General features: G+C 54.1%; 12 protein-coding genes across 12 annotated transcripts; 7 read left to right on the top strand and 5 right to left on the bottom strand.

Moving 5' to 3' along the window:
• Window positions 1-1,055: 1,055 nt before the first annotated feature.
• BU25DRAFT_412668 (uncharacterized protein) lies at window positions 1,056-4,886 on the bottom strand. The gene has a single exon (XM_033706849.1). The coding sequence runs from the start codon at window positions 4,747-4,749 to the stop codon at window positions 1,300-1,302; it is 3,450 nt and encodes a 1,149-aa protein (XP_033559825.1). The 5' UTR covers window positions 4,750-4,886; the 3' UTR covers window positions 1,056-1,299.
• Window positions 4,887-5,628: 742 nt separating this feature from the next.
• On the bottom strand, window positions 5,629-6,850 carry BU25DRAFT_116923 (NAD(P)-binding protein). Its single transcript, XM_033700398.1, has 2 exons — window positions 6,532-6,850; window positions 5,629-6,477 (listed from the first exon to the last, which is right to left on the bottom strand). The coding sequence occupies exons 1-2, from the start codon at window positions 6,635-6,637 to the stop codon at window positions 5,678-5,680; spliced, it is 906 nt and encodes a 301-aa protein (XP_033559824.1). The 5' UTR covers window positions 6,638-6,850; the 3' UTR covers window positions 5,629-5,677.
• Window positions 6,851-7,514: 664 nt separating this feature from the next.
• On the top strand, window positions 7,515-10,283 carry BU25DRAFT_397088 (cobalamin-independent methionine synthase). The gene is made up of 3 exons (XM_033704858.1): window positions 7,515-7,825; window positions 7,875-7,976; window positions 8,029-10,283. Exons 1-3 carry the CDS (start codon window positions 7,595-7,597, stop codon window positions 9,994-9,996), a joined length of 2,301 nt encoding a protein of 766 aa, XP_033559823.1. The 5' UTR covers window positions 7,515-7,594; the 3' UTR covers window positions 9,997-10,283.
• A 232-nt stretch (window positions 10,284-10,515) lies between these two features.
• On the top strand, window positions 10,516-11,825 carry BU25DRAFT_412665 (uncharacterized protein). The gene has a single exon (XM_033706848.1). It carries the CDS (start codon window positions 10,586-10,588, stop codon window positions 11,717-11,719), a length of 1,134 nt encoding a protein of 377 aa, XP_033559822.1. The 5' UTR covers window positions 10,516-10,585; the 3' UTR covers window positions 11,720-11,825.
• A 484-nt stretch (window positions 11,826-12,309) lies between these two features.
• Window positions 12,310-14,148, top strand: BU25DRAFT_412664 (branched-chain-amino-acid aminotransferas-like protein). The gene has a single exon (XM_033706847.1). The coding sequence runs from the start codon at window positions 12,660-12,662 to the stop codon at window positions 13,995-13,997; it is 1,338 nt and encodes a 445-aa protein (XP_033559821.1). The 5' UTR covers window positions 12,310-12,659; the 3' UTR covers window positions 13,998-14,148.
• Window positions 14,149-14,341: 193 nt separating this feature from the next.
• BU25DRAFT_412663 (monothiol glutaredoxin-5, mitochondrial precursor) lies at window positions 14,342-15,082 on the top strand. The gene is made up of 3 exons (XM_033706846.1): window positions 14,342-14,406; window positions 14,462-14,735; window positions 14,819-15,082. Exons 1-3 carry the CDS (start codon window positions 14,380-14,382, stop codon window positions 14,980-14,982), a joined length of 465 nt encoding a protein of 154 aa, XP_033559820.1. The 5' UTR covers window positions 14,342-14,379; the 3' UTR covers window positions 14,983-15,082.
• Window positions 15,083-15,328: 246 nt separating this feature from the next.
• Window positions 15,329-16,599, top strand: BU25DRAFT_492878 (uncharacterized protein; the record flags this gene model as incomplete). The annotated part of the gene is made up of 2 exons (XM_033711674.1): window positions 15,329-15,572; window positions 15,622-16,599. 2 exons carry the CDS (start codon window positions 15,329-15,331, stop codon window positions 16,401-16,403), a joined length of 1,026 nt encoding a protein of 341 aa, XP_033559819.1. The 3' UTR covers window positions 16,404-16,599.
• Window positions 16,600-16,641: 42 nt separating this feature from the next.
• BU25DRAFT_450016 (class II peroxidase) lies at window positions 16,642-18,150 on the bottom strand. Its single transcript, XM_033709673.1, has 2 exons — window positions 17,565-18,150; window positions 16,642-17,512 (listed from the first exon to the last, which is right to left on the bottom strand). The coding sequence occupies exons 1-2, from the start codon at window positions 17,984-17,986 to the stop codon at window positions 16,801-16,803; spliced, it is 1,134 nt and encodes a 377-aa protein (XP_033559818.1). The 5' UTR covers window positions 17,987-18,150; the 3' UTR covers window positions 16,642-16,800.
• Window positions 18,151-18,949: 799 nt separating this feature from the next.
• Window positions 18,950-20,914, bottom strand: BU25DRAFT_412660 (uncharacterized protein). The gene has a single exon (XM_033706845.1). It carries the CDS (start codon window positions 20,575-20,577, stop codon window positions 19,189-19,191), a length of 1,389 nt encoding a protein of 462 aa, XP_033559817.1. The 5' UTR covers window positions 20,578-20,914; the 3' UTR covers window positions 18,950-19,188.
• Window positions 20,915-21,445: 531 nt separating this feature from the next.
• Window positions 21,446-23,345, top strand: BU25DRAFT_116869 (MFS general substrate transporter). The gene is made up of 4 exons (XM_033700397.1): window positions 21,446-21,616; window positions 21,728-21,917; window positions 21,964-22,945; window positions 22,999-23,345. The coding sequence occupies exons 1-4, from the start codon at window positions 21,598-21,600 to the stop codon at window positions 23,302-23,304; spliced, it is 1,497 nt and encodes a 498-aa protein (XP_033559816.1). The 5' UTR covers window positions 21,446-21,597; the 3' UTR covers window positions 23,305-23,345.
• A 369-nt stretch (window positions 23,346-23,714) lies between these two features.
• Window positions 23,715-24,542, top strand: BU25DRAFT_397065 (glycosyltransferase family 1 protein; the record flags this gene model as incomplete). Its single annotated transcript, XM_033704857.1, has 1 exon — window positions 23,715-24,542. The coding sequence occupies one exon, from the start codon at window positions 23,715-23,717 to the stop codon at window positions 24,540-24,542; it is 828 nt and encodes a 275-aa protein (XP_033559815.1).
• Window positions 24,543-24,613: 71 nt separating this feature from the next.
• BU25DRAFT_412658 (uncharacterized protein) lies at window positions 24,614-26,436 on the bottom strand. Its single transcript, XM_033706844.1, has 2 exons — window positions 25,874-26,436; window positions 24,614-25,820 (listed from the first exon to the last, which is right to left on the bottom strand). The coding sequence occupies exons 1-2, from the start codon at window positions 26,411-26,413 to the stop codon at window positions 24,804-24,806; spliced, it is 1,557 nt and encodes a 518-aa protein (XP_033559814.1). The 5' UTR covers window positions 26,414-26,436; the 3' UTR covers window positions 24,614-24,803.
• Between the last annotated feature and the right edge of the window lie 17 nt (window positions 26,437-26,453).

The raw sequence follows: 26,453 nt of genomic DNA, 5'->3' as shown, positions 1-26,453 counted from the left end.
GGAGTATTAGAATTCTGCAAGCCCCGCTCTGGGACTTGCAACCCCGATACCTATCCAACTCAGTTCTGATTATTAACCGGTAACTGAATGAACCCACACGTAAGTATATAGACTATTGCTGGTAGAGTTCTGTTCGGTACACAACGTCTTGTACCTACTTAGATACCGTACGTGGTAATTGATTTAGACTCCTAGCAAGTCCTAAAGGGCCTACTCGTAGCATCTTCGTGACATTATTGGAATCTCACCTGCTCTCGAGCCAGACAGTATACTCTGTACTACTCATTGCAACCAGTTGCCATGGTCTTCGACTAGACGACTACCCCCTGATTATCATGGCGGTTTATCACAGTCAAACCTCTGCCGCTCCAAGCTTGCTCAGTGATAACCAACCCCTGACGGCTTTCTGTACCTCTGCTCATCCCCGAGAACCAATCGAATAGTGTCTACAAGCTTTGCTCAAGACACAACTTCAACAGTTTGTTGTGAGGGCTCGGCTTGGTCCCACCTGAGCTACACCGACCAAAAAGGTACAGTAACCCAATAGATATGGGTACTGGGAGCCAAACAGTATATACCTGTGACATTTGTTCTGTACTTCTTTTGTTTCCAGCAATTTTGCTTTGGGCCTGAGCCCTCACCATCCCTTGTACCTCCATTGACCTCACTCTCATGTAACTAAATCTTTGCATCACCAGAAGAGCTACAGCTTCTCTCGTCTTCCATAGTTTTAGACTCAAATAGGATGTTAAACCGATCAATCAATCACTCAGGTACCCAACGAGACAGGCTGGATCGACGCAAGTATCTGGCCCATAGATGCGGGACATCAGTGTTCGGTGTCTTGGGAACTGGCCTATCCGTTGGCCAACTTTTTGCTGGCATGGCTTGCAACGTCAAGTTGGAGATGCGGCTGGTGTTACTTCGCGATATCGAAGTGGATCAACGATCTGGTGATGGCCGCGCGCAAAAGGCGAGGATGAGAAGGAGCTAATTGATCACGTCTAATTGACTCGATGAATCAGGTCGCGGCGACCCACCTGTAAACAGACAAACCGACAACACATATCTGTAGAGATGTTTTCAATGAACTAAGAGCGCATAAAGTGCTATGTACCCTGGTGACGTAGCTCATGCCTCTTCGACACCATTATTCAAAGGCTATACCAACGCCAAACGCTCATTCATGAACATCGTATCAAGTAACCACCCAAGTGGCTAGCGCACGATTTACAAAATATACAGCAAAATAAACTCCATGAACAGACCCAGCTCGAGCCTCGCTTATTCGAAGTATATTCACTTTTCGACAATGTTGTCCTTCGCCTTAAGGTCTGCCAGAGGCCTCGTTGGGTTGCCTTGGCCTAAGCCTTGCCTGTTCAAAGAAGTTGAGCTACGTTTCGCCCGGACCTTCATGCTTCTGACGCTTGGGGATGGACTTGGCACCGGACTTGCCCTAGGTGTCATTCGTGGGGACGAAATCTTCGAACCTGACATCTGCTCAAACTTGCCGGCCAGATCCTTGACTCGGCTAGGCGAGCCATTCGTGTCGCCTTTTAGGAGATTGTCGCCCTCCTTAGAGTTCTCACGAGGGAGTGAGAGAATGCTAGATCCATCAGGATCGGCGTTGACGACGCGGAGCTTTGACTTGGGCACTGTGAACATTACTTGAACGACACGACGCTCAACAGCGGCCTCGACGTCCCAGTCGCCTTCATCAGCAGGAGTACAGGGCCGGTGATCCACGCTTGGTATGCCCAGTTCGCTCGGTGCTATTGGTGTGCGTGGTGTGGGTAACTCATCGTCAGACGTCAGGTTAACAAGCAAGTTGCCTCTATCTCGCCACTCCTGTCGCATACGATCCTCCTCCGCTCGAGCAATATCTTCTGGTGCACCCCAATCGTCACCACTATTCCGTGTCCACTTAATTTCTAGCTCTTCTTCCCAGTCATGTTTGCCTCGTCTACTCTTCCAGAAGCTTGCATCGGAGGCGGCCCTTCGAGGTGGTAGATTGGACGGGAAAGACTTGCGATTGTCGATCGTCGAAGCCTCGACTGGTGAGACAGGGTTATCTGTGTAGGGCTCATGATAGGAGATTGTGTTTGTGAGGGATCGAGTTCGGTCAGCGCCCGAGGCTGACCTGCGTAGCACTCTCCGTACACTGCCTAACCAACTCTTCCTCACGTCTCGACTCTCTGGGCGTGACATGTTCAGCGCATAAGAGGTCGCCGGCGTGGCTGTTGCAGCACGGCTGTTGCTTGCTTCCGTGTCCCCAAACGTATGCGAATTCGATCCATTTGAGGTTGACGAAGTACCAGGACGGATGTTCTCCAGGTTTTCGCCAAGTAACACCTCACCTTCGGCTTGGAGGTGAGCGAAAGAAGATTGTGCAGTCCTGAACGACTCAATGTCTGCATAGCCATTGCTACGCACGCTGCTGAACGACTGCGTCCGTGGATCTGCTGGAGTTTTTCTACTACTTTCGCTGTATCCGCGTGGTCTGTCGTGGGTGGGGCTAGCATCTGGTGACCGAAATGGATTTGATTGAGCGGTGGCGGTGATATTAGCCGCGCGTACGGACGCACTCCTGGCAAGACTGCCGTGCGAAGATGTCCATGAAAGGTTTGATCGCGTACTCCTCTCGCTTAGGTTTGAGTTTGTACGCTCATCCGATAAGGACTTGTCGGGGGCAATGTTCCCAGTAGAGACTGTATTCGAACGGCGATTGACAGTTGCACTAGGTCCAGGCCATTCGGCCATCAGCTCATCGTGATCTTTGACATCCTCCAATACCGGAGAAGAGGAGGCAGAACGGAAGACAGTCTTCTTAGCACCGCTCTGGCGCTGAGCATGAAAGAAAGGATCAAGGTGTGGCGCGTTGTCGAACACTGATGAGGTTGGATCCGCCCTTCGCTCACTCATCTCATGTCTTTCAGTCAGAGAAGTCTTGTCAGTAGTCTTCTCAGCCTCTTCTTCCTCTTCTTCCAGCTCGTCAATCGGGTGGATTTGGCCTGGGCCCCGAACCGCACCCATTGCATATGCAGGTTTTCCGCTAAGACTGCGTCGCAACCCTCGAGTGGGGCTGGGAATTTCGAGAAGAAGGCCTGTCCTCTCCGCGTCTTGTCCATGTGCGCTCTTCCAGCCTTGACCACCTTGACTACCCGGCGGGAAGTAGTAAGATCCGTTCTGACTAGCAAGATACTCCATTGCGTCTACATGACCTCCCCGGCCATCAAATGCGGGGGAGTAGCCATCAATGTTATATCTATGAGCTGCAAACGAAAGATCCTGCAGCTGCTTCTCCCGTAGGCCACGTTGCTTTTGTAGCCGCCTGGTGTACCACATATAAAAGGCGAATAAGCCACATACAGCAGCCAGCCCGATTCCGATTCCGACACCCAGCCCTGCTTTTTGGCCTGGGCTAGATAAAGGTCCTGTCGGTGCTGGCTCGGAGCTCGAAGGTCCAGATGGCGGGGAGTAGTCAGCGATCCAAGAATTGGAGGTAACGTTGAGAAAGTACGCCTTCGTATTCGCAGTCGGGGTGGCTCTTCGTCGTCGTGATCCGGATGTCGTAATTGAGTAGCCGCCGGTAACCATCATTACGCCACCAGGGAGCATAACTGCGCCGTGGCCGTAAAGGCTGGAGCTGCTCGAAGGACCATTACCTGAGTTACTATCTGGGATTAGCCATTGCCACTTGCCATTGCCGCCGTAACCGTCTGCAATGTTCAGAATTGCTAGTTGAGGCTCCGCTGGGGAGCTGATATCTCCAACCCAACCACCATAGACAATGATCTGTTGCCCGTCTGATGACAACACAGCAGTGTGACCTGAGCGTGGATCGACAGTAGTGACATCGCGCGTGGCCAGGTCTGTGTGCGAAGCGTCAGGCTGTTGGACGCCAATGAAGGTCCATCCTTGTTCTGGTAAAGAGAACAAGGCAACCTGGGACATGTTGATGAAGGCAGCGCTGGTGTGTCCGCCTATCAGAACAAAGTTCTGCTGTTTTGTCTGCGATCCATCACTGCGATTCGAGTATGTGGGTGATAGTCCGGTCATGGTGAAACCAGCTTCTGGTATTGGTGGGCCTCGACTTGACGAGACGTCCATCTGGTATGTAACGGCACTGTCCTCTTCGCTGGACGGCTCCAAGGTAACCATGAGATTCGAGTAATTCGCAGCTGACTGCCAGTTGTTGGAGCTGTCACCAATGATAGGGCACATGCCACCGAAGAAGTAAGCCCCTTTATTTGCCGCGCTCCCTCCAACGATGCTAGAGAACGAGATGCCGTTGCTCAGATAGTTTGCTCCTATCGTAGCAATGTGCTTATCACTCGCAACTGACACATCTTGCTGAAGCCAGCTGCTCTGCTTGTCTCCAGAAGCTGAGGTGAAGCTCCAGACTTCGCCTCCGATCGCGCCCTGCGAGCAGTTTCCGGTGTATACGGTCAGGTTTCCACCATCGTCGAGTACTGGCGTGAATGCGCGTAGAATTTTGTCGTCCAGAAATGGCAGAGTAGGGTAGAGAGTCGTATACGGCAGACTGGCGGCATCGATCTTAGTCGAGACATCGATGAAACCTAGCTGGAACTGGGTGGACGACCTGGTCGAGGGCTGAAAAACGTAGAGATGGTCGCCATTGTGAAGGAGTCGAGTTGGATTATACGGCATCTGAGCGACAGAAACAGACAGCAGGAGTGGGACATGTAATAGGGCGGGCCACTGAAGCCGGATCGCAGACGGTGCCATGGTCAAGCGCATGGCGTGGTGTTGACTTGAGTGTCTTGCTGAGGACGTTCACCTCGATTGCTGTTTGCGGCGCCCCATGGACAACGCTGTGGGGTAGGGCGAGATAGCGTAGTACAGAATGTTTGATGATAGTGCTGGGACCGTTGTAGCAAGTGGGAGTCGAGGGGTATGCTCAGATCTGCAGTTCATGCATGGGTCCGTCAAAGATGGCTGGTAACGGACGGGCCGTTCGTAAACAGAGGCCAGGCGGTCTCCCAGCCTGCCCGCCTGCGTGCGCAGCGCGCTACTGTGGCGCTTGGTTTCCGTTCAACGGTCATCACGCCGTCCAATCAAGGCACGTCATGATGCCGGAGCAGGACGTCCTGGAATGCGAGTGAGGGCTAGGCAATCTCGGCGCGGGCGATGCCTTGGATTAAACAACATCACCCCAGCAACCGATCTGTGGCTTGCGCGTCCAACAGCATATGAACGAGAGCGAAGGTTGAACAAACGGCCCGGACGCGATCATGTTATCTCTATTGTTTCTCCCAGAGTTTGTTGTCAGAGATTTGTGATGCCCTATCCTGGGGTCGTTCGGATTTGGGATTAAAGGGAGGAGGTTGGGAACCTCGGTGGTATGGCAGCATCAAGATGCACGTGCGCAGCAGCAGCCCCACGAGAATGACCGAAAACCACGTCTCCACGCGACATGCACTGGATGTCTCGGCTGTGCAAAATATACTTGTTATATTTGTTAGAACCTTGACTCTCAAACCATGTCTCGGTCTACTCTACCTTTGCGCGTTGCAGAGAGGCGCTACTTGGGTTCTGCTTACGCCAACCACTCCGTAATAGCCAACGCTCATGACAGAAAGAATATATACGATGACAGCGAATATCGAGATTATCATGCGCCCTAACTCTTGCATCTCAAAATCCCTGACTACGCTCAGACGCTGAACTTCATGCCACCGTTCGCGCAGATAACGCTGCCAGTCGTCCATCCGGCCTCCGGCAGGCACAGCATACCGACTACACCTGCAACCTCCTCACTGTATGCTGGTCGTCCTCCCGCACCTTGCGACGCCTCGTAGATCCTGTCCTCGTCGATTCCCTTCCTGGGGGCCGCGAGCGGGGTGGTCTCGATGAAGGGCTTGTTCTGAGCAATGAACTTTTCGTCGTTGCCCCAGTACATGTCTGTTGCCACTGGCCCAGGGTTGATAGCGTTTACAGTCGCGCGCTCCGCCAATTCACGAGCCCATGTTCTTGTCATGGCCTCAAGTGCAGCCTTTGTTCCTCCGTAGATCGACTGGCCCCTGTATCCCAACGAAGCACTGACCGATGACAGACTGACGATGCGGCCAGACCGGTCATTTGGTAGGTAGGGAATGGCAGCCTGCAAGAGCAGTAAAGGTCCACGAACGTTCACATTGTATTGTCTCGCAAAGTCCTCAGCGTCGACATTCTCCACAAAGTTGTTCCCAGCGACGCCAGCGTTATTGATGATGATATCCAGCTGGAACTTGCCAGTCTTCGGGTGTTTGAAGTTGTTAACCGCTACCTCAACAGCGTGCTTGGGTCCGGTCTCTGAGCCCATGTTGGCTTGTACGGTGATGGCCTTGATGCCATACTCGGCTTGTAGTTCGCTCGCGAGGTCTTCGGCGGCCTGGGCAGACGAGTCGGAAGTGTAGTTGAGGACAAGATTGGCACCCTTGCTAGCCAGATTGCGTGCAATCTCAACACCGATACCTAGAAATATCAGTCAAAGCTCGAAGATGTTCCGCGGAAGAGCGGTTGTCTAACCCCTCGATGCTCCTGTGACAAGCGCGACCTTTCCCTCAAGAACACGCTGGCTGGAGCCGCTGCCCAAGTTTGTGGAGGCGGTTCGGGTGTGCTGGGGCCTAGACATCTTGAGATCTGCAGTGGCTTTATCGTGAGGATTCGAGGTTGTGTGGAATGGGCGACGTTTCTATGTCCATGGCGGGGCTGCTATTGATTTCTTATGTACAATGCGGGGAGCTACTGTGGAGCAACTCAAAGCTCTCCGGACGGAATTTCGCCGTCGTATCGTCGCTGTCGCCGCCGAGCTTCTCGCCACGAGACTACAAAATTTGGTCGTACCAACCTGAAGGGGCAATGCACGAGAGCAACTCAACTCCCAGGCTAGGAAGGTTGGTGTTCAGCCTCACGATGTTATGCTAGTGCCTCAACGTAGTTCATGATCAACAGGGTCCACTGCAAGGTGGCGGAACAACAAGTAGAGTATCCAGCTGCATGCACAAACTTAATATGCTGTCTTCTTGTCTAAGTAGCTCAAATGCTGGGTTGCTTACTGCTTGTGACGTTCCCTGAGTAATTGAGTTTGTGTAGCTGGCCGAGCGTGTTCAGGGGTCCTTGAATGCATTTGAGTCTCGAGCACAAAGTTCAATGCGCAGCCCCTCCGGTTTCGGCGGGAGTGGGGAGCTGTTGGAGTGGCAGAAAACAAATGAGGGACCCTCTGTTTGTTGGAGGGACCTGGCAGCAACGTCTAGCAGGTAACGTCACGACAAATCGAAGTTGTCACAACGCTCCACAGCGAGTGGACTCGAGATGCTACCACGCGCAGCGAGAATAAATCGGTTAGTAAACGCCCAGGAGGATCATCACGTCGTCCATTACCTTAGCGCGACGTAGGCGGTGAGAGCAAAGTAGACTAGACCGACCCCGCCATGCAGGAGCCAGAAAAGAATTGAAAAGCACACCATCCCGCCCTCTTTCATTGACTCTCACCCCTCTCATACTCTCTCACTCTTCTATTGTAGTTTGAGAGTTCCTGTCTTCTTTCTCTATATCCTTTTGTTCAATCGCGTAAGAGCCATACATTACAATGGTTCACTCATCAGTTCTCGGTTTCCCCCGCATGGGTGCGGACCGTGAGCTCAAGAAGGCCAACGAGGCCTACTGGGCTGGCAAGCTCTCACAGGAAGACCTCGTCAAGGAGGCCAGCCGTCTGAGGTTGGAGCACTGGAAGATCCAGAAGGATGCCGGTGTCGACATCATCCCCAGCAACGACTTCGCTTTCTACGACCACCTCCTCGACCACATCCAGCTGTTCAACGTAAGCCAGCAGCCAGCACGTACATCAGTGACTCCGCTGACAACAACAGGCTATCCCAGAGCGTTACTCCAGCGCCAAGCTGTCCCCTCTCGATGAGTACTTCGCCATGGGCCGTGGTCACCAGAAGGATGGTGTCGATGTTCCCAGTCTGGTAAGTCGAGCGAAACCTTGCTATGTGTAACCTTTCCACTAACGCACTGCAGGAAATGGTCAAGTGGTTCGACTCCAACTACCACTACGTCAAGCCCACCTTCCAGGATGACCAGACATTCAAGCTCGCCTCCGAACCCAAGCCCGTTCGCGAGTTCAAGGAGGCCAAGGAGGCTGGCATCACCACCCGCCCTGTCCTTGTTGGTCCCGTCTCCTTCCTTGCTCTTGGTAAGGCCGATCGTAACCAGTCCGTCGACCCCATCTCTCTGCTCGAGAAGCTCTTGCCCGTATACGTTGAGCTCCTTCAGCAGCTGAAGGAGGCTGGTGCCGAGTACGTTCAGATCGACGAGCCCGTCCTTGTCTTCGACCTCGAGCAGAAGGTCAAGGATGCCTTCAAGCCTGCCTACGAGAAGCTCACCGGCAGCGGTCTGCCCAAGCTTGTCCTTGCCACCTACTTCGGTGACATCGTTCACAACCTTGACGTCTTCCCCAGCATTCAGAACGTTGCTGCCGTCCACATCGATCTCGTCAGGAACCCTGAGCAGCTCGACACCGTTGCCAGCAAGCTTGGCTCCAACCAAGCGCTTTCCGTTGGTGTTGTTGACGGCCGCAATATCTGGAAGACCAACTTCAAGAACGCCATCGAGATCGTCGAGTCGGCTGTTCAAAAGCTCGGCAAGGACCGTGTCCTTGTTGCTACCTCCAGCTCTCTCCTCCACACTCCTCACTCCCTTGACAGCGAGAAGAAGCTCGATGATGAGGTCCGCGACTGGTTTTCCTTCGCTGTCCAGAAGGTTGCTGAGGTTGTTATCATTGCTAAGGCGGTGAACGAGGGCCCTGCTTCCGTTCGTGAGGCTCTTGAGGCCAACGCCAAGTCGATGCAGTCTCGCGCTACCTCCAAGCGCACCAATGTCCAGGCCGTTAAGGACCGCCAGGCTAGCGTCACACCCGAGCAGCACGAGCGCAAGTCTGAGTTCCCTTCACGTTACGCTCAGCAGAAGGAGCACCTCCACCTGCCTCTCTTCCCTACCACCACCATTGGTTCATTCCCTCAGACCAAGGAGATCCGTATCCAGCGTAACAAGTTCACCAAGGGTGAGATCACCGCTGAAGAGTACGAGAGGTTCATCGAGAAGGAGATCGAGGAGACTATCAAGATCCAGGATGAGCTCGACCTTGACGTCTACGTCCACGGTGAGCCCGAGCGTAACGACATGGTCCAGTACTTCGGTGAGCGCCTTGACGGCTATGCCTTCACCACCAAGGGTTGGGTCCAGTCTTACGGATCCCGTTGCGTCCGTCCCCCGATCATCGTTGGTGACATCTCTCGTCCCGCTCCCATGACCGTCAAGGAGTCGAAGTACGCTGCTTCCGTCTCCAAGAAGCCCATGAAGGGTATGCTCACAGGTCCTATCACCTGCTTGCGCTGGTCCTTCCCCCGTGACGACGTTCACCAGTCCGTCCAGGCTCAGCAGCTTGCCCTCGCTCTCCGTGACGAAGTTGTTGACCTCGAGTCTGCCGGCATCTACGTCATCCAGGTCGACGAGCCTGCTCTTCGTGAGGGTCTTCCCCTCCGCAAGGGTACCGAGCGCGAGAAGTACCTGTCCTGGGCCGTTGACTCCTTCAAGCTTGCTTGCGCCGGTGTCAAGGACTCCACTCAGATCCACTCCCACTTCTGTTACTCTGAGTTCCAGGACTTCTTCCACGCCATTGCCGCCCTCGATGCTGACGTTCTCTCCATCGAGAACAGCAAGAGCGACGCCAAGCTCCTCAAGGTCTTCGAGGACAAGGAGTACCCCCGCCACATTGGTCCTGGTGTCTACGATATCCACTCTCCCCGTGTTCCCTCTGAGCAGGAGATCAAGGATCGTGTCGCCGATATGCTGAAGTACCTCAAGCCCGAGCAACTCTGGATCAACCCTGACTGCGGTCTCAAGACCCGTCAGTGGAAGGAGACCAAGGCTGCCCTGATCAACATGGTCAACGCCGCCAAGTACAACCGCGAGAAGTACTCTTCTTAAATTTCCCGCCATTTGGCAACCTCGACTGTGTTTCATCAACGCAGTCGCTTCGAGTGGCATATCAACATGCTACCATGTAATGTGTGTAATGACGTTCTTATGATACCCAAAAGTTCAACCTGCATTCTGGGTCGTTACGGTAGTTTAAAAAGGAGATCTGGGGAGATGAACGATCTCAACATCGGCGTTCATCAATAGCATCAGGTTCGGTGCATGCTGAACGGCGTTTTGGTATAATCTTTGGGAACATTGCGCAGTCCTTCAGACTGGCAGGTGCTTGCAGGTGGTGAGACGCAAGCAGATGGAGGTTTAAGGATGTAAATTCATTCAGCTTCCAATACACTTTCTCCTAACTGTGACTGCTGACATGATGAATGACTTGTTATGATGTTGCAAAAGGCCTTTCGTTGAACAAACTTTGGCTTATCGAGAGTGGAAGTGAACGAGGCCGGAGGGGCGTTGCCGGGAAACCCACTAACGCAAACGCGACCTTGCCTCGGCCTTATGTCCTACACGTCAACCACTTTGCATTGTTCAGAGACCACCGCGTGCAACTACCGACTACGCCCATGACACCCACACAGCCAAGATGTTCAACGTACGCTCGATCATTCTGCTGGTCATTTCCTACGTCGTAATCCCACGCCTCACATTCCTGCCACAGAATGTGCACTCGCTGCTCATACTGTTCGGGCCCTTTGTCCTCCCGCGCATCATGGACTGGTTCAACGTCGCCCGCGCAACGTCTCGAAGCGTCCCCATACGGCCGACTCCACCGCGGGTGAGCAACGCACTCAACCTCCTCTTCGTTGCCGCCATCGCCTGCCTGGCTCTGTCGCTATCACGCTTCGCGCCCGAGAACATATTCCTCGCGACACAGAGCCACATTCGCACCGAGACCAGCGTATTGTTCGCCCGGTTGCGGCACCTCAGACCGCTTACGGAGGTCGACCATGCGTTACGATCGAAATTCGAAGTCAACGGGCGCAACAAGCTCTACTATCTGGCGTACGGTCCGGACACATTGCTGAACTGTGTGTGGTGCACCACGGCGAACGGCAACGATACCAACAACTACTTCCTGTACAGCCTGCCAAAGATAGTCATGCCGCACATTTTCCAGCTTGCTGTGCTCGGCTTGGCTACCTCTTCGTTGGTTGGAACGGAAGGCTCGAGATTTCGCACGCACGCGACCATCATAGGACTTGCGACTCTGATTGTGGAGATATGGTTCATAGCGACGTACGACATCACGGTCAACAAGCGGGCAAAGTTCGTGCAGAACATCGATTCGATATACTGGCGCGTAAGGTTTCTGCGGTATATCATCTTTGCAGTGCAGAATATTGGCATGGCGTTTCTGCTTTGGGCTACTAGTACGAACCGCTGGCTTGCGAAGCCCGTCTCGATCGCGGAACGATTGGAGATGGCGACACGCGTGGCTGAGGAGACCATGAACAAGATGCGCGCTCTTGGCCTCATCACAAATTCTGTCAATCGCGATTCAGCGCTTCGAGGCGTCAGAGAAGAGTACTGGAGGACAGAAGGCCAGGTCATGTCAGAAACAGTCCAAGAGGAACCGGTCATGGAGCAGATCAACGCTGCAATCAGCAAGATGGATTTTAATGCGTTAGAAGGACGTGTGGGCGAAGTCGCAGATGGCATTCTGAAAGGCATTGACGGTCTCCGACAACCTGGTCCAATGGCTGAGGCATCGTCTTAGATCATTCTTTCGTATTGGGAAATCGGTGAGGCGGATATAGATGGCCAGGCTACCAGCGGTATGTTCAGCACGAAGCTATGCACTTCCCGGTATTTAGGCTTATCTCAAGATCTGACTTTCCTTTTCAATCTTGCAAAACTGGATCCCCCCTGCTGCTCAAGTTTGCTTGCATCCCTGGCCACTTGATCCTTCTGTGTCGTTGTGCCGTTGCCTCCACTAGACTGAACCGCACCTTAAGCCGAGCTGCCTCTCCGTCTAACTCACTCCTCCTTCGACTACCCTCACTGTAGATGCATGCCAGCTGCGATGTCGCTGTTAGAACTGTGCAGTGATCAGCGTATCAAAGTGATCAACCACGTCCGAACCGGAGTGTGACTCGTGAGGCTGAATGTGAGTCGTTCGTGCATCCAGCAATCGGAGGAATACCGGCGATACGGTACGCGGATACTCCAGGGCTAGCGGTGCTGGATACCGCAGGGCGTGACCGCGCGCCCTACCGCAACACGCCCTGCAGGAACATTTTCCGACTTGCTTGGCCTTTAGATAGAAATTTCGTCATGGCTGTGAAGAATTCGATATGCCACACGGCAGTTTTGACCAAAGCTGGACGTGGAAGACTGTCAGTTGGCGGTACCGAGCGATCTTGAACCGCACAAAATTATTAAGGCCGCGGTCAGGGTCCACGCAGAACTTCGTCAACGTCTCTCTTTATCGAACACCGCCATTGATGCAAGGAAGACTAGTGTCCTAAGTCCCGCGGTACTCCGTCTTCCGTCCTGACAAGTTTTAGTCTGGACTTCTCCGCGTGATAGGAAGGTGTGACTCTTTTTTGCAAACTTTCTGTCCTTATAAGACGCGTTCCCCAACTCTTGCCTTTCACATCAGAGTAGACTCGCACCTGCCATTGATACCCCAGGGCATATCCGTTCCCGCAGCCACTATGCCTTCCATTGTCCTGACACCTTCCAACGACGGCGAGTCCGTCACTGACCTCACAAAGTCCGGCATCCAGCACGCTCTTGAGAAGTCCGCCGTTTCGCAATTGAAATCGGCATCCCTCACAAACACCATCACCGCCACACTGCCACCAGAGCGGGAAACAAACGCACAGATTGACGAGTCACCTCTTGCTGAGCTCGATGCCTCGAAAGTACAATGCACATACACCGAAGCCCCACGATCTGTCCCTGCCTTGGGCTCAGCAGAGATGGCCTCTCAGAAAGTTTGCACCGACCACATGATCCAGGCCAAATGGACCGCTGAGGAAGGGTGGGCCGCACCAACTCTGCAACCCTACGGACCTCTTTCCCTGGCACCCACAGCATCATGCCTGCACTACGCGACCGAATGCTTCGAGGGAATGAAGCTGTACCGCGGCCACGATGGCAAGCTTCGCCTGTTCCGCCCGGACCTGAACTGCAACCGCATGCTCATGTCGACAAACCGTATCGCTCTTCCTGCTTTCCCGCCCAAGGAGCTCCTCAAGCTGATCGTCAAGCTGTGTAAGACTGATGGCGCCAAGTGGCTCCCCAAGGATCGCCCTGGCAGCTTCCTGTACATCCGTCCCACAATGATTGCCTCAGACCCAGCTCTCGGTGTTGAGCGACCAAAAGAGGCCCTTCTCTTTGTCATCCTGTGCTGCTTCGCGCCGACGGGTGACTTGCCCGGTGGAATGAAGCTCCTCGCATCTCAGGATGACATGTGCCGTGCCTGGCCAGGAGGTTTCGGCTACGCCAAGGTCGGTGCGAACTACGGACCTTCTCTCGTTGCACAGGGCGAGGCGAGAGCGAGAGGATACCACCAGATTCTCTGGCTGTTCGGCGAAGACTGCACTGTAACCGAGGCTGGTGCTAGCAACTTCTTTGTTGTCTGGCGCACAAGGGAGGGCAAGTTGCAGATCGTTACTGCTGATCTGAAGGAGCGCATCGTTCTTGATGGTGTGACACGCCGATCCATCCTCGAACTCGCACGCACCAAGCTGGCACCCGGTCACGAGGATCTCGAGGCCCTCGAGGTCGTCGAGCATAAGTTCAACATCTTCGAGCTTGAGGAGGCTGCTAAAGAGGGTCGTCTTGTCGAGGCTTTCGCTACTGGCACAGCCTGGTTCGTGACCCCGATCAGCCAGATTCACTTCCGAGGCAATGACATCGATGTCCCTATGGCCAAGGGCCAGATTGGTGTTTACACTGACGTTGTCAGGACATGGCTGAAGGGCATCATGTGGGGAAGCGATGGCATGGAGAGCCACGAGTGGGGCTACGTCGTCAATGAGCAGTAAACGGTTTGGCGAACAGATTGTGTTTCGTTCTGCAAGGTTGGATAGACCAAAAATGTGCGGATGTTTCAGATATAGGCGGATCAAAAGCCTTGAGCGATGTTTTCTGTATATAGTATGTCATGGGAATAGACGAATGACTACCACTACAAACTTTGGCTTCTCGGTCGTGTTCCTAACGTGCTTCTGCTCCATTAGATAATCACATCAGAGCTATACGGTTTAATTACTCTCTTCTCAGCCTTATGTATACTTCAACATGGTGGCAGCAACCAATGAGGGTTCAGTGATATGAGTTCTTAGCTCCGATTACCTCATCCGTGAATTTGCGGCGAACAGCCTCGGAGGTGTCGTCATCCATCACCAAGCACTCACACGACTCACAATGTTCTCAAGACGTGTTATTCCTCAAGTATGTAGCTATACACAGCTTCCTGTCATACGTAATCAGTGCCTAACAACACCAGGCCTTCCGCACCGCCACCCGCGCAACCTTCGCCCGTGCCTCCCCAAGCGCACGCTTCCTCACACCCTTCCAAATCCGATGCCTCTCCGATGAAGTTCGTAGCGCAATTGACCGCGCCGTCGCTTCCTCGCCCGTTGTGTTGTTCATGAAGGGTACCCCAGAGACACCGCAGTGTGGGTTCTCGAGGGCGAGCATACAGATTCTGGGCATGCAGGGTGTGGACCCGGACAAGTTTACAGCGTTCAATGTGCTCGAGGATCAGGAGCTGAGAGCAGGTACGTTACTTGCGCAATTCCAGCTGCAGAGCTTTGAGGTCTCAAGAGGTGGCGTGAGCAATGGAAACTGACAAATGCGACAGGAATCAAGGAGTACTCGGAATGGCCCACGATACCCCAGCTCTACGTCGATAAGGAGTTCATTGGTGGTTGCGATATCCTCATGACTATGCACCAGGATGGTTCGCTGGCGAAGATGCTCGAGGAGAAGAACGTTGTTGTGCCAGCTGAGGGCGAGCAGAAGTAAGAGCTTCGTTCATCAAGAGGAAGAGGTCAAAGAGAGGATAAACATAATGATTGTACCATACAGCTCGGAAGCACGTTTTGGCCTCGCAGCTTGACCGATGTATCATAAAATGTACAGATACTTCGAGTCTAGCAATAAATGCGCACGAATTTTGGCATCGTGAGTATTGCAGCTCTGATATCTTGCTTGAAGTTGTAGTCTTCTCTGTTGTTTTCTGTACCGGTCATCGTGTTCGAGGTTCCTTGATTTTCGAGCGTACCTTCCTCCCTACGTCCCGCTTGGTTACGTTCGCTCCACCACACTTCACCTCACCGCAACCAGCCCGCCCCACCTCTTCCCGCCAGCGATGGACGGCAGAGGTGCGACCTCAGCGATACAGCTACGCAATCGAGATGCTTTCAAGACGCCGAACCTCAGTAAGCCTCCGGCGAAGGCAGTCACCATCTCTGCAGCTGCAGTCTTCAAGAAGCGAAAGCTCGACACAGCCCAACTACGATCCAGCTCCCGCAGCCCACAGAAGTCGACGGTGAAGAAGATGAACAAGAAGAGACCGGAAGAAGAGGTGCATGCACTCGCCTTGGCTTTCAAAGGTACATCACTGTCTCTGTTACCCAGGAGAGCTTTAACAGTGTGCTCCAGAGACAAGTGAAGAGTACCGCCGCCACCTCTACTCTACCGCTGTTGCCAAGATCCGCAAGGACCTCGACACACTCCTAAACAAATTATATGAAAGCAATCTCCAAGTCGCCTCCTCGGACCCTACCAACAGTGGCTCCCAAGCTTCGCCACTCAAGCTCACCGCGCCCGCCAAGTACCAGCGCATCGTTCAGAAGCTCTGCAACCCTCTCTCCGGCTACCGCTACAATTTTCAGAGAATAAAGACCTCGGGCGAGATCGAGCGTGTTCAGACAACCTTGTACGACCGATTCCAGTCATTCGAAGAGCACATGCGAGCCGAGATGCAGCAGATCAAGGAGTTGCAGCGTCAGTGGGAAGGCGTTGTGGCCGAGGTCTTCCAGCTAGGCATTGCCTGTCTGGGCGAGAATGATATAGCAGCTCTGTTGTCTACTGCTGATACTGATGTGAACGATTTCTCCCCTGCGTCCAAGGCTGAGTCGACACCCTTCGTCCCTGAGCATGACAGCTCAGCTAAGGGAAAGGGAAAGAGGAAGCGTGTGTCCTTCGCTGGCCCGGATATGATAAGCCTGTTCCCAGGATTCCTGTTTCAGACATCAGGGCACCAGAAGAAGCCGATTCCTGCTATTCCTGATCTGCCTTCGGGAGAGGTTCAGCAACTCGAAGGGAAGATCGCAGGTCTGGGAAAGCAGCATGTCGCGGATTTGCAGCGACTGGAGAAGGAGCATAAGGCGTGGTGGGAGAGAAAGCAGAACCAGCTTGCACATACCTTCCTGCAAGACTGAGTATCAGGATGCACTTCGTTCCACTGTTTGCTTACGTTACGTAGCGTTCTATGGGCGACGAGTGTGGGGCTTTACATATTCAGTCGGATGTGCAGTGGGAGGGCTTGACGTACATATCTATCTTACGCCCTGTGTGAGCTGTGCGTAGGGCAGAAGCTACCACTGACATATCAAGACAAGTCAACATATACTCAAGGCAATACACAGTGTTCATATATATATATATGTATATTTCTTTCTCTATCGTACTGGTGCAGTCTAAGCGACTCTGAATCGAAGAAACATGGACATTATTTCCTTCATCTCGCACAAAGCAATGGTCTAGTTGACCTAGCTGGATATCTCGACATCAAATGAAATCCTCCACACTCACACATCTCCCAATGCTCAGATACGCTTAGTCAAACGAGCTCTTGAAGACCCACCTCTGGTCCTCGGGGTGCTCAAACGGCACACCAAGCTCGAACAGTGTGACAACAGCGTTTGAGAAGTCCTTGAAAAAAGCATCGTTGTCCTTGGCATACAGCTCAGTGTACTTCCTGAAGCTCTTATCCTTGACAATCTCCATGTCGGTGGGCAGCATCATCAAGGTCTTGGTCTTGACGTCCTCGAACTGCTTGGGGCCGTTCCATTTCTTGTACTGCCACTTCTCCTCAATCAGCAGCTTGAAGTAGTCGTTGGTGAGAGTAGTGGGGCTGAATGTCCAGGGACCAGAGTATCCAGAGCGGTCAGTGTGGCAACGGCCCAGAGCGTGAGCCCCGGACAGAGCGACCATGGCGCGGTCGTCAAAGCCCATGCGGCCGAAGATGGCGCGGATGTGGCTGTGGTCCTTGGAGGCGTCGGGCAGACGGCCGTCAGGTGTGCAGAAGGAGAGGTCGCGGTCAGAGCGGCCGGCGCGGTAGGGGATCTTGGGGCCCTGCATCTCTTGGATTGCGGCGACACCGCCGAGGATCCAGAGATCGGAGTAGGTGATCCAGGGGAAGGCTTCCTTGACGGGCTCCAGGAAGTCGCGGGCAGCCTTCAGACCGGCGTTGGCGCCGTGGTCGCCTTCGGGGGCAAAGCGCATAGTGGCACCGTTGGAACCGCCCGTTCCTGTCTCCTTGTCGTAGCTGTGTCTCGTTAGAAGCTGTTCATGCTCAGAGACACCATCATGGTACTTACGTTCCAGAAGCGTGCCATGCCAGACGCAGCAGGACGGGGCCATAGCTGCCATCATCGTAGTCATCGTGCTCCTCGAGCAGCTTCGCAATGTGGTTGTAGACCTCTTGGTAGTTCTCAAATCGGGGAACGAAGGGAGCCTTGGGCTTGCCCTCGAGGCCTAGCAACTCAGGCTTGTAGGTGTAGGCAGCGTAACCGGCAGCACCAAGCAGCAGAGCACCGGCACCGACGAACATGCCAGTAGGGTTGCCCTCGTACTTGTCTGTGGGCTCCTCGTTGCCCGTGGCGTAGCCGCGTTGCCACTGCTTGCTACGGAAAGCATTCTGAGCCGGTGCAGCGAAGCGCGCGGAGCGTGTGGTGGTAGAGCGGAGGGAGGGAGCGGCGGTACGCAGAGCGCGGGAGAAGGTTCGCGAGGCAGATGCCATTGTGGTGGTGTGGCCTCGGGTGGTGTACCGGTGATCGTACTGTGCTAATTGTGGGGTAATGAATAGGCGGTAGTGCTCAATGGCAGCCAAAGGGAAAGCTTAGGGTATCAAAGAAAGTGAGGATGGAGATGATCAAACGGCAAGGGCGCAGAAGCTTATAAGGGACAAGTTATCCGAAGCAGCAAAGATGGCAACATTTCTAGAAAACGCGATAAAGAAGTGGGGCATTCGTGCCGACCGGCCAATCAGCGGCTCTACAATTGCTCATCGTCTGGACTGCAGTGATTACGGGATCCGAGGTCTTGACATCTGTCAGAGAGAAAGATGCCATGTTTGACCGGTCATGAATAACGATTCCATATCATGCATACGCGAAGGAGGTTTTGTTTTGCCCGAACTTGGGGGATGCTGGCAGTTTCGTAGCTCCCAAACCCACTCCAACTCATCCGCTCTCCTGATCGTCTCATTGGCTGGGTGCCACTGGATCAACGCAGGGCTGGGCCTAGACGAGGGGTAAACGAGGCTCTGCGGAGGTGCCAGTCCAACGTGCATCTTGCATGAGGGGCGGATATATTCATATCGGTTCTATCTACATCCTCTTGATGTTGCCCGTCTCCAACTCAAGGGGATCTCTGTTGTTGTGAATCTGGAGCACGATGGTATCCACCCGATCCACCCTCGGCAACAAATCGGCTCTCAGGTTTTGTAAGCTGTTACTGCGGAGACCCTTCGCCGTGCCCACATGCCGTCGTCTCCCCGGTGCGGCAAAGAGTGGGATGAACATGGTTCTCCAGAACTCGTGCAACCTGCATGTGATGCTGTGATAGCAGCTGAGCAAGTCTGTACAGCTGACCTTGAGTGTTCCTTCCATATGTCAAAAGGCGCGAGTGTGTAAATATACTAAAGGCGCGGAGGTAGCAAGTATGTATGAGCACCACAATGCAGGGCCATGGTGAGTAAAACAATGTGTATTGATGCGGCCTGGCAGCCGGTGAGTATAAACCATTCCACCCAATTACCAAACTGAAACATCCCAAATTATCCCCCAAGGATTCGTCAATGTTGACCCCATTGACGCCATGCATGCAATGCCCCGTCTGTTTGCGCCGAAGCTATGAACCACCAACTCCATGCCAGATTATGCGACTGTGAACCCTTAAAAACAACAAATGAGAAAACTATGTGACGACATGACCGAGGAATCAATACGGAGGTGGATGCGGATAGGGATAGTGCTGGTGGTGGTTGTGAGGCAGAGGCAAGAAAAGAGCTGGTACTCCTGGTATGGGGTGCTGGTAGGGCTGGGGGGCCAGCATGCTGTTCGGCGTTGAGGTACCCGAAGCTGATGCCGACGATGTGCCTAGTCGTGTCTCTGGAGTAGATAGTCGTCCATGTTTCAACTCTAGGGCTTCCTTCTCGAGCTTTGGTTTGAGTTGTTGCCAAGACGTGTTGTTGGGATCCTTGGGGATAGCGATGGCACGACGGTAGGAGGGACAAGCTTCCATCTCCTTCAAGCTAATCGGCGGATCGAGTTGTGATGCTTTGTGTTCAAAATATGCCTTGCGCGCCGCCTTCTTTGCCTGATAGTCGCTGGCCTTGTTGCTGCGGATTGCTTCCTCCCAAAGTTCCATCTTCCGCGCGAAAGCGCGGCGGTCGTCCACAAGAGCGTACTTCTGAGCCATGCGTGATCGTATTTCGACGGACCACGTCTCCGGGTAGAGTGCAGCAGCGTCTCGGACTTCGTTGTCGAGCTTCTGCACTTCCGAAAGTAGGTAGATCGTCTTAAGTGAATGTGTACTGGCCGGTCCAACGCCAACAAAATTACCCCAAGAATCAAAGACACCAGAGGGAAGACATCTGCGAAGAAAACTGACGTCGTCAACGCCTGCAGCACGCATGATGATCAACGCATCGTGCTCCTTGACTGTCTTGGACTGCAGGCAGGTCTTACACCATCGACGAAGAAATGCCCAGTACGTCTTGCGTGTACTCGGCGCACCGCAACCCATGCAGCCATGACCATGTCGAAGATGCGCATACTGGAATTCGTTCAGACCTGAAGGTGGTCCTGGCATGTCGTCCCCGTAGTAGTTGTTTCGGCTGTGGACCCAAAGCTTAGGGTTGTCCCTTAGGAAGCGAAAGCACGATGGGATTTTCAGGCGCATTTCCAATAGTTGCGCAGGATCCGAAAACGATAGTATGGTGAACCAGCAGTCCAGATCGAATCCCTTCTCTAAAATTTTGCCCTTCCTGAACCTAGTGGGCTTGATCTGCTTCAGCTTCTGGGTGATGAGGGGCTGGTCATCCTGTCGTAGAGCCGCTAGCGCAGCCTGTGCGTTCGCTGGTGAGGACGGGATAAATTTCATCTGACTTTGGAGTTCCTCGCTCTTTCGCTGATCTCGTCTGCGCTTTTTGGTGCCAGAAACATTGGTAAGAAGGACGGAGTGCGACCGCACTTCCTTCATCTCTTTGAAGGCCCGCTTGCCGCCCGGCTTTCGACAGTTGATGACCGTGCCATATGCCTGGGGAGGTGTCTGGGAGACTGGTGTCTGCTTATTGACTTTGAAGGCGACATTCTTTACATTCACCATGGCTGATCAGCCTGCCCGCCACTGAGAACGAAAGGGAGCGTTGCCGGCGCACTGTAGTATCCAGAAGCTGTGCTGTTGTGGCATGAAGGTGCGCAAATTCCCGGTGTTGAGGCTGAAAGGTGAGTGTAGGGAAGGGGATGAAAGGTCGACCGAAAAGTCGACGTTGAGGGATTCGAGCGTCGCCCCAGCGCCTTGTGAAGTGCCAGCTCGGAACCAGGCCAGACTCCGCCGAGAGGCGCCCGGATCCAACCCTACCCAACGTGACCTTACCTTCCGTCCTTCACTTGACATGATACACGCGCCTCACCATGGAAGCAGCGTTTGGGGAGGCGCAAAGTCGGGCCTTTGTGAATTCCTGCACAATTTTTCACACAAAGTATGCGCGCCCATCAACTCACAATCTTGCGCCGATGCCGTTCCGAACAAAGCCGCCTAACCTTCTTTCAATTGGCTTTCTGCGCCACAGCCGTCGACCCTATTGTAACATCCGATAGAACGCCAAGTTGCATCCTTTCATCGTCATACCGACGGCGGCGGCCAGGTGCTGATTTTCGTATCTGTCCTCCCCGCTTCGGCCTTTGACTCGGTCTAAACAAAGACTTATAATTGACGCGAGGATGTCAGCACAGTGATGTGCACATGCGGATCGACCGGGTCGGCCAGCCACGCCTTCGTAGCTTGGGGAAGAGCATAAACAGCTGCCTCTTTGGGCCATCTGTGGACACCCTTCGTGTAAACCACCCCACAAAACCGTGGAGTTAGCGAGGTGACCTTGATGGCAATCCTGCGACCTCGGCCATAGTAGCGGGCAGGATGGCTGGTGATTGTTAAACTTTCTGTCTGCAATTCATCTCCTTTCCTCCTTATCTCACAAGCGCAGGTGCAAACGTGGTACGGCAGTGATCGCTGCAGCTTGTTAGTGTGACCAACCGCGTGGTCCAAAAAGCCAGAACAGCAAGATATCGACAGACTGAGTTCACGACCTCTCAGTCACACCAACGACGTCTCTACCGTCCCAAGATGTTTTCCAAGAAAGAGAGTGAGTCAAGTTTTCACTGCTTTACATCTGTACATTCTTTATAGATGCAATCCTGGCGACAGACCGGCCCACAAGCTACAATGCTCGAGAATACCGGCTAATGACACACAGAGGACGTTCAAGCGTCTCCAGATCTCAATGGACAGAAGGCAGCACCACAGTACGATGGCAACTATCATGAAGAAGTCCCCGAGCTCGCTCAATGCCCGCCGCACACGACCGAGGCCAAGTTGGTCCGGAGAATCGATCTCCACGTCATTCCGTTCCTCTGTGTCATGTATTTGCTAGCTTTCTTGGACCGGTATGTGATGCAGAGCCCTTGGAACTGCGTCAACTAACAGCATCAGTGTCAACATTGCCAACGCCAATGTATTCGGTCTCTCGACGGATCTTGACTTACACAGCAACCGTTACAACATTGCTTTGGTCATCTTCTTCGTCCCGTACATCCTCTTCGAAATCCCTTCCAATGTCATATTGAAGAAGCTCAAGCCAAGAGTCTGGCTCTCCATCTGCATGTTTGGCTTCGGACTCGTCACCATGCTTCAAGGCTTCGTCCAGAACTACTCCGGTCTTCTGGCTACGCGCTTCTTCCTTGGTGTTTGCGAAACGGGCATGTTCCCTGGAGCGTTCTACCTTATTGGCATGTGGTATCGTCGCCACGAAGCTCAGAAGCGTTACTCATTCTTCTTTTCTTCAACCACTCTCGCCGGCGCTTTCGGAGGTCTGCTTGCCAGTGCCATCGGAAAAATGGATGGTTTGAGGGGCTACAGAGGCTGGCGTTGGATTTTTATCCTCGAGGGCCTTCTTACCGTCATTGTCTCATTCCTCTTCTTCTTCATGCTGCCCAACTTTCCCGAGGAGTCGAAGTGGCTCTCCGAGGATGAGCGCGCCTTCATCAAAGCGCGTCTGCAGATCGATCAAGGCAAGTCTGCACACGATCGAAAGATGACAATCGGCGACGTTGGGCGCGTTTTCAAGGACCCGAAGGTCACGATTGGCGGCTTCATGTACTTTGGTCTCATCGTCCCGGCATATGGTTATGCGTACTTCAGCCCGGCCATCATCCAGTCTTACGGCTACAGTCCCATTCAGACTCAACTGCACTCCGTTCCGCCGTGGGCTGCGGCCTTCGGCTTCTCCATGTTGGTCGCGTGGTTCTCCGACAGACTGAAGCACCGATTCTTGTTCACCATCTTCCCGATCTGTGTTTGCATCACGGGTTTTGCAATTCTCATCTCGGTCCACAACAACCCGGATCTTCAGTATGCGGCATTGTTCCTGGTCGCTATGGGCGCATACACTGCTATGCCTGTCATTGTTTGTTGGGTAAGTCATCAAGCCACCTTCTACCTGAACGTTCTGAGACTTACCTCTTGTAGTTCAACATGAATCTTGGTGGCCACCATCGTCGCTCTGTAGGATCTGCATGGCAGGTCGGCTTTGGCAACATTGGCGGAATCATCGCTGTATTCGCGTTTCTGAAGAAGGATGCCCCAAGATACATTCCGGGATACTCGATCTCTATCGCCTTTGTGTGCTTCAGTGCGCTCAGTTGCTGCCTGTACTTTGTCGCATGTTCGTGGCAGAATCGATCGAGGGAGAAGAGTGTAAGAGACGTCGGCTTGACGGAGTACGAGAAGACGGAATTGGGTGATTTGAACCCAGACTACAGGTATCAGCTGTAGACGGAGGTGGAAGAGAGTAGGTAATGGCTGGAGAGCGTTAGAGAAGTTGTGGGAATTGTCTTTCGAGCGCTTTCAGAAGAATCATTGAGAGTGTTTGAGCAAGTGCGATTCCGTTCCAAGGCTGTGATTATTTCCATATATCACAAGATGTACCAGAAGCCAGTGCAGTGTACAGATAATCCTTCGACATGCCCATGTGACATCGCGTCTCAGCACCTGTAATCCCATTGGCCAATGGCTACGACACGTACTTGAGCTCCATACAACACCACCAACACCACGACCCCAACTTCAGCAATGTCCCGCTTAATCATACGGAAACACTCCAGCAAGCTCAAGCTGTAGTACTCCATTTCATCATTCCCTACCATCACTCCATCCCATCGACTATCGGTCGCCATACTCCACAAATGGCGCCCCCGCCCTCCTCGCTCTACACGCTCTCCTTCGCTCTTGCGCTCCTCGTTACACTCTTCGTTGCCGCTTCGCTACGTTTGCTTGCAATCCTGCCCAATGCACGACCAAGTAAGGCGCAACTGCGCGGTCGGCCAACCACTGCGCGCGTCCTCGTGGTATTAGGCTCGGGCGGTCACACGCACGAGATGTTCGCTCTGCTTCGAGACCTCGACTCGCGGAAGTACACACACCGAACCTACGTAGTCAGCAGCGGCGACGCATTCAGCGCACAGCGCGCCGGAGCTTTCGAGAAAGCGCTGGAGGAACGGACAGCGCGCGCTCAGGCCGGAGAGGAAGGGTCGGTTGCAGCGGAGGGAGGTGCGCCTCAGATTGCTCGGAATGGCAGGAAGGAGACGAAGAGGAGGGAGGAGCGATGGCACTGTGTGGGTCCGGAGTGCTATACGATTGCTACCATACCGAGGGCGAGGAGGATACATCAACCACTCTACACCACGCCGTTCTCCGCGCTTCAAACGCTCCTCGCAGCGTTCCACCCCCTGCTCGGCACGTCAGAGTCGGATCTTCCAACGCTGATCATAACCAACGGCCCCGCCACAGCCGTCATCCTCATCCTCGCAGCCTTTATCTTGCGCTTCTTCAACGTCCGGGGCGCTGAGAGCCGAGGGCTGTGTCGGACCGTGTATGTGGAGAGTTTCGCGCGGGTCAGGACGCTGAGTTTGAGTGGGAAGTTGCTGGTCAGGGTTGTGGATCGGTTTCTTGTGCAGTGGGAGGGGCTGGAGGGGTATGCTGGGCGGGCGGAGTACTGCGGTATACTCGTGTGACAGCAGGTTGGACGAGGATGAGGAAGGCGTGCATACGCGGCGTTTTACATACGATACCCAATGAATAGCCATGAAACACATGTGTGATATTCATTCAGTCTTCGATGCATTCCTACAACCTCATGCCGCCCACCTTTACTGTACAAAAAAAAATAAAAAAAAAAGCGAACCCAACGTCTTATATATCTATCTACAATATGCTACAAGTGACAAGCCTCACCCATGCAAATGCAAAACCCCTTGTAACCTCACCTAGCCCGTCTAATCGAGCTCCTCAACCTGACTGGCTGCCCTCCTCTTGGTGGTCAGCTTTACGCCATTTGCAGACATGTGCTGCCCCAGCGCCGCAAGCAGCGTCTCGGTATCCACAGCCGGGCCCTCCTTCTTCGCAAGCTTCTTCTTCGCTTGCTCCTGCTCCCACCTCAGCTGCATGGGGGTCTTCATGCGCTCGGCAGCCCTGGCCTTCTTCTGCGCAAACGCCTGCGCTGCTTGTGCCTTGGGGCTCACGTGTTTGCCGCGAATGGGCTTGTACGGTGCGTCGGTATCGTGGCGGGCGGTCTGGGTCATCTCGAAGACGTCGCCGCGCAGTTCTTGGCTCAGGGTGTCGGGGAAGGGAGGAGCAACGAGTGTGTAGCTCATTGAATCGGAGCCTTCGACGATGTTGCGTGTTGTGTCGACTACGTCGTGGGCGTCCTTGTGCTTGGGGTCTTCGCTGCGGAGAACGGCGCGACGCTGGTTTCGAGCCTCGCTGGCTTCGATGTTCTCGACCTGGGTGGAGAGGGGAAGGGTGGAGGGTGCGCGCTTAGCCGGCTTCTTGCTTGTGGGGTTTCGCCAGCTCTGGAGGGTAGTGATGGGGTGGCGGAGCGTGCCCAGCGTCGTTGATAGCCAGCCCTGGGCGGCCTTCTTGTTGGGTGTTGGAAGGGTGCTGTCCGCCGCCTTTGTCTCAGTCTCCCACGGCCATGCAATCCGGTAGCGTGTGCCGGCGATGTACCGGTGGAAGATGGGGAGGCCGGTCTCAGGGTCGTACTGGTGCTGCTTGGGGATCTCGGCGTTGCCGTAGTCGGTGCCGGTGAAGGGGTCAATGCCAGTGCTGTGGCGCTCAAACAGAACCTTGTCGACGATGACATCCTCGTAGATGCTCTGCCCGCTGCGGCTGAACGATGTGGAGGCGTAGGGTACAACAAGACGGACGTCGTCCATTGCGATTGGCATCTCGCTCTCGCGCCTGGGGCCGATGTCTTGGGCGCCAGCGTTGAAGATTTTCGAGTCATAGTAGGCCTGTTCCCGTCAGTCTGGCGTTCGACACATCGCGCACTGCTTGTTCTACGCACCATGTTGATACCCGTGACGATAACTTCGTGTGTCCTAGGGACCACAGTCATGACAATCCCGATCTTGCCCTTCTCCTTGCCCTTCGTCACCACGACACGGTCGCCTTTGACGATGGGGAAGTACTTCTTGTCGTCGACGACCAGCGGGTACTCGGCCGCGCAGCCCTTCTTTTCCCGGGCCTCGTTGGTCCTCGCCTGGATCTTGGTGGGGATCTCGGGCTTCTGCACCTGAGTGGGCACGACGACAGCGTACTTCCCGTCCGCGACGTTGACGGCACGGTTGGGCCTCAGCGAGCCGAGCTTCCAGTCCTCGACGGCGTTGCGCAGGGCCTTGCGCTTGACCTGTGTGATGTTCTCATGCTCCCACTTCTGTCGCTGCATCCACGTCTGCTTTGCCTCCCACTGCGCCTTCATCAGCTCCTTGCGCGCTACTCGCTTCTTCTCGTGCCAGACGATGGCGCCCTTGACGTGTCGGATCTCCCTCGCCTTCTTCGCCTGGCGAGCGGCGTTGCGCCCCGGCCTTGCGATCAACTGGACCATGGCGGACGAGATGGCAGCGGCGGTCGGGGGGAGGGGGGGA

The sequence above is a fragment of the Macroventuria anomochaeta genome (genome assembly GCF_010093625.1).
Source record: "Macroventuria anomochaeta strain CBS 525.71 unplaced genomic scaffold BU25scaffold_25, whole genome shotgun sequence".
Taxonomy (NCBI): Eukaryota; Fungi; Ascomycota; class Dothideomycetes; order Pleosporales; family Didymellaceae; genus Macroventuria; species Macroventuria anomochaeta.
This window is presented reverse-complemented; position numbering and strand designations above follow the sequence as displayed.

Bases quoted from the DNA above. Each gene is read 5' to 3' on its own strand.
- BU25DRAFT_412660 (XM_033706845.1), bottom strand. From the start codon at position 20,577: ATGGTGAATGTAAAGAATGTCGCCTTCAAAGTCAATAAGCAGACACCA.
- BU25DRAFT_412665 (XM_033706848.1), top strand. From the start codon at position 10,586: ATGTTCAACGTACGCTCGATCATTCTGCTGGTCATTTCCTACGTCGTA.
- BU25DRAFT_116923 (XM_033700398.1), bottom strand. From the start codon at position 6,637: ATGTCTAGGCCCCAGCACACCCGAACCGCCTCCACAAACTTGGGCAGC. The intron at 6,478-6,531 runs GTTAGACAACCG...TGATATTTCTAG, and splicing joins TGTCACAGGAGCATCGAGGG to GTATCGGTGTTGAGATTGCA.
- BU25DRAFT_397088 (XM_033704858.1), top strand. From the start codon at position 7,595: ATGGTTCACTCATCAGTTCTCGGTTTCCCCCGCATGGGTGCGGACCGT. The intron at 7,826-7,874 runs GTAAGCCAGCAG...TGACAACAACAG, and splicing joins ACCACATCCAGCTGTTCAAC to GCTATCCCAGAGCGTTACTC. The intron at 7,977-8,028 runs GTAAGTCGAGCG...AACGCACTGCAG, and splicing joins GTGTCGATGTTCCCAGTCTG to GAAATGGTCAAGTGGTTCGA.
- BU25DRAFT_450016 (XM_033709673.1), bottom strand. From the start codon at position 17,986: ATGGCATCTGCCTCGCGAACCTTCTCCCGCGCTCTGCGTACCGCCGCT. The intron at 17,513-17,564 runs GTAAGTACCATG...AACGAGACACAG, and splicing joins GCATGGCACGCTTCTGGAAC to CTACGACAAGGAGACAGGAA.
- BU25DRAFT_412663 (XM_033706846.1), top strand. From the start codon at position 14,380: ATGTTCTCAAGACGTGTTATTCCTCAA. The intron at 14,407-14,461 runs GTATGTAGCTAT...TAACAACACCAG, and splicing joins CAAGACGTGTTATTCCTCAA to GCCTTCCGCACCGCCACCCG. The intron at 14,736-14,818 runs GTACGTTACTTG...CAAATGCGACAG, and splicing joins GGATCAGGAGCTGAGAGCAG to GAATCAAGGAGTACTCGGAA.
- BU25DRAFT_116869 (XM_033700397.1), top strand. The intron at 21,918-21,963 runs GTATGTGATGCA...TAACAGCATCAG, and splicing joins TTGCTAGCTTTCTTGGACCG to TGTCAACATTGCCAACGCCA. The intron at 22,946-22,998 runs GTAAGTCATCAA...TACCTCTTGTAG, and splicing joins TGCCTGTCATTGTTTGTTGG to TTCAACATGAATCTTGGTGG.
- BU25DRAFT_412664 (XM_033706847.1), top strand. From the start codon at position 12,660: ATGCCTTCCATTGTCCTGACACCTTCCAACGACGGCGAGTCCGTCACT.
- BU25DRAFT_412668 (XM_033706849.1), bottom strand. From the start codon at position 4,749: ATGGCACCGTCTGCGATCCGGCTTCAGTGGCCCGCCCTATTACATGTC.
- BU25DRAFT_412658 (XM_033706844.1), bottom strand. From the start codon at position 26,413: ATGGTCCAGTTGATCGCAAGGCCGGGGCGCAACGCCGCTCGCCAGGCG. The intron at 25,821-25,873 runs GTGCGTAGAACA...TGACGGGAACAG, and splicing joins TCGTCACGGGTATCAACATG to GCCTACTATGACTCGAAAAT.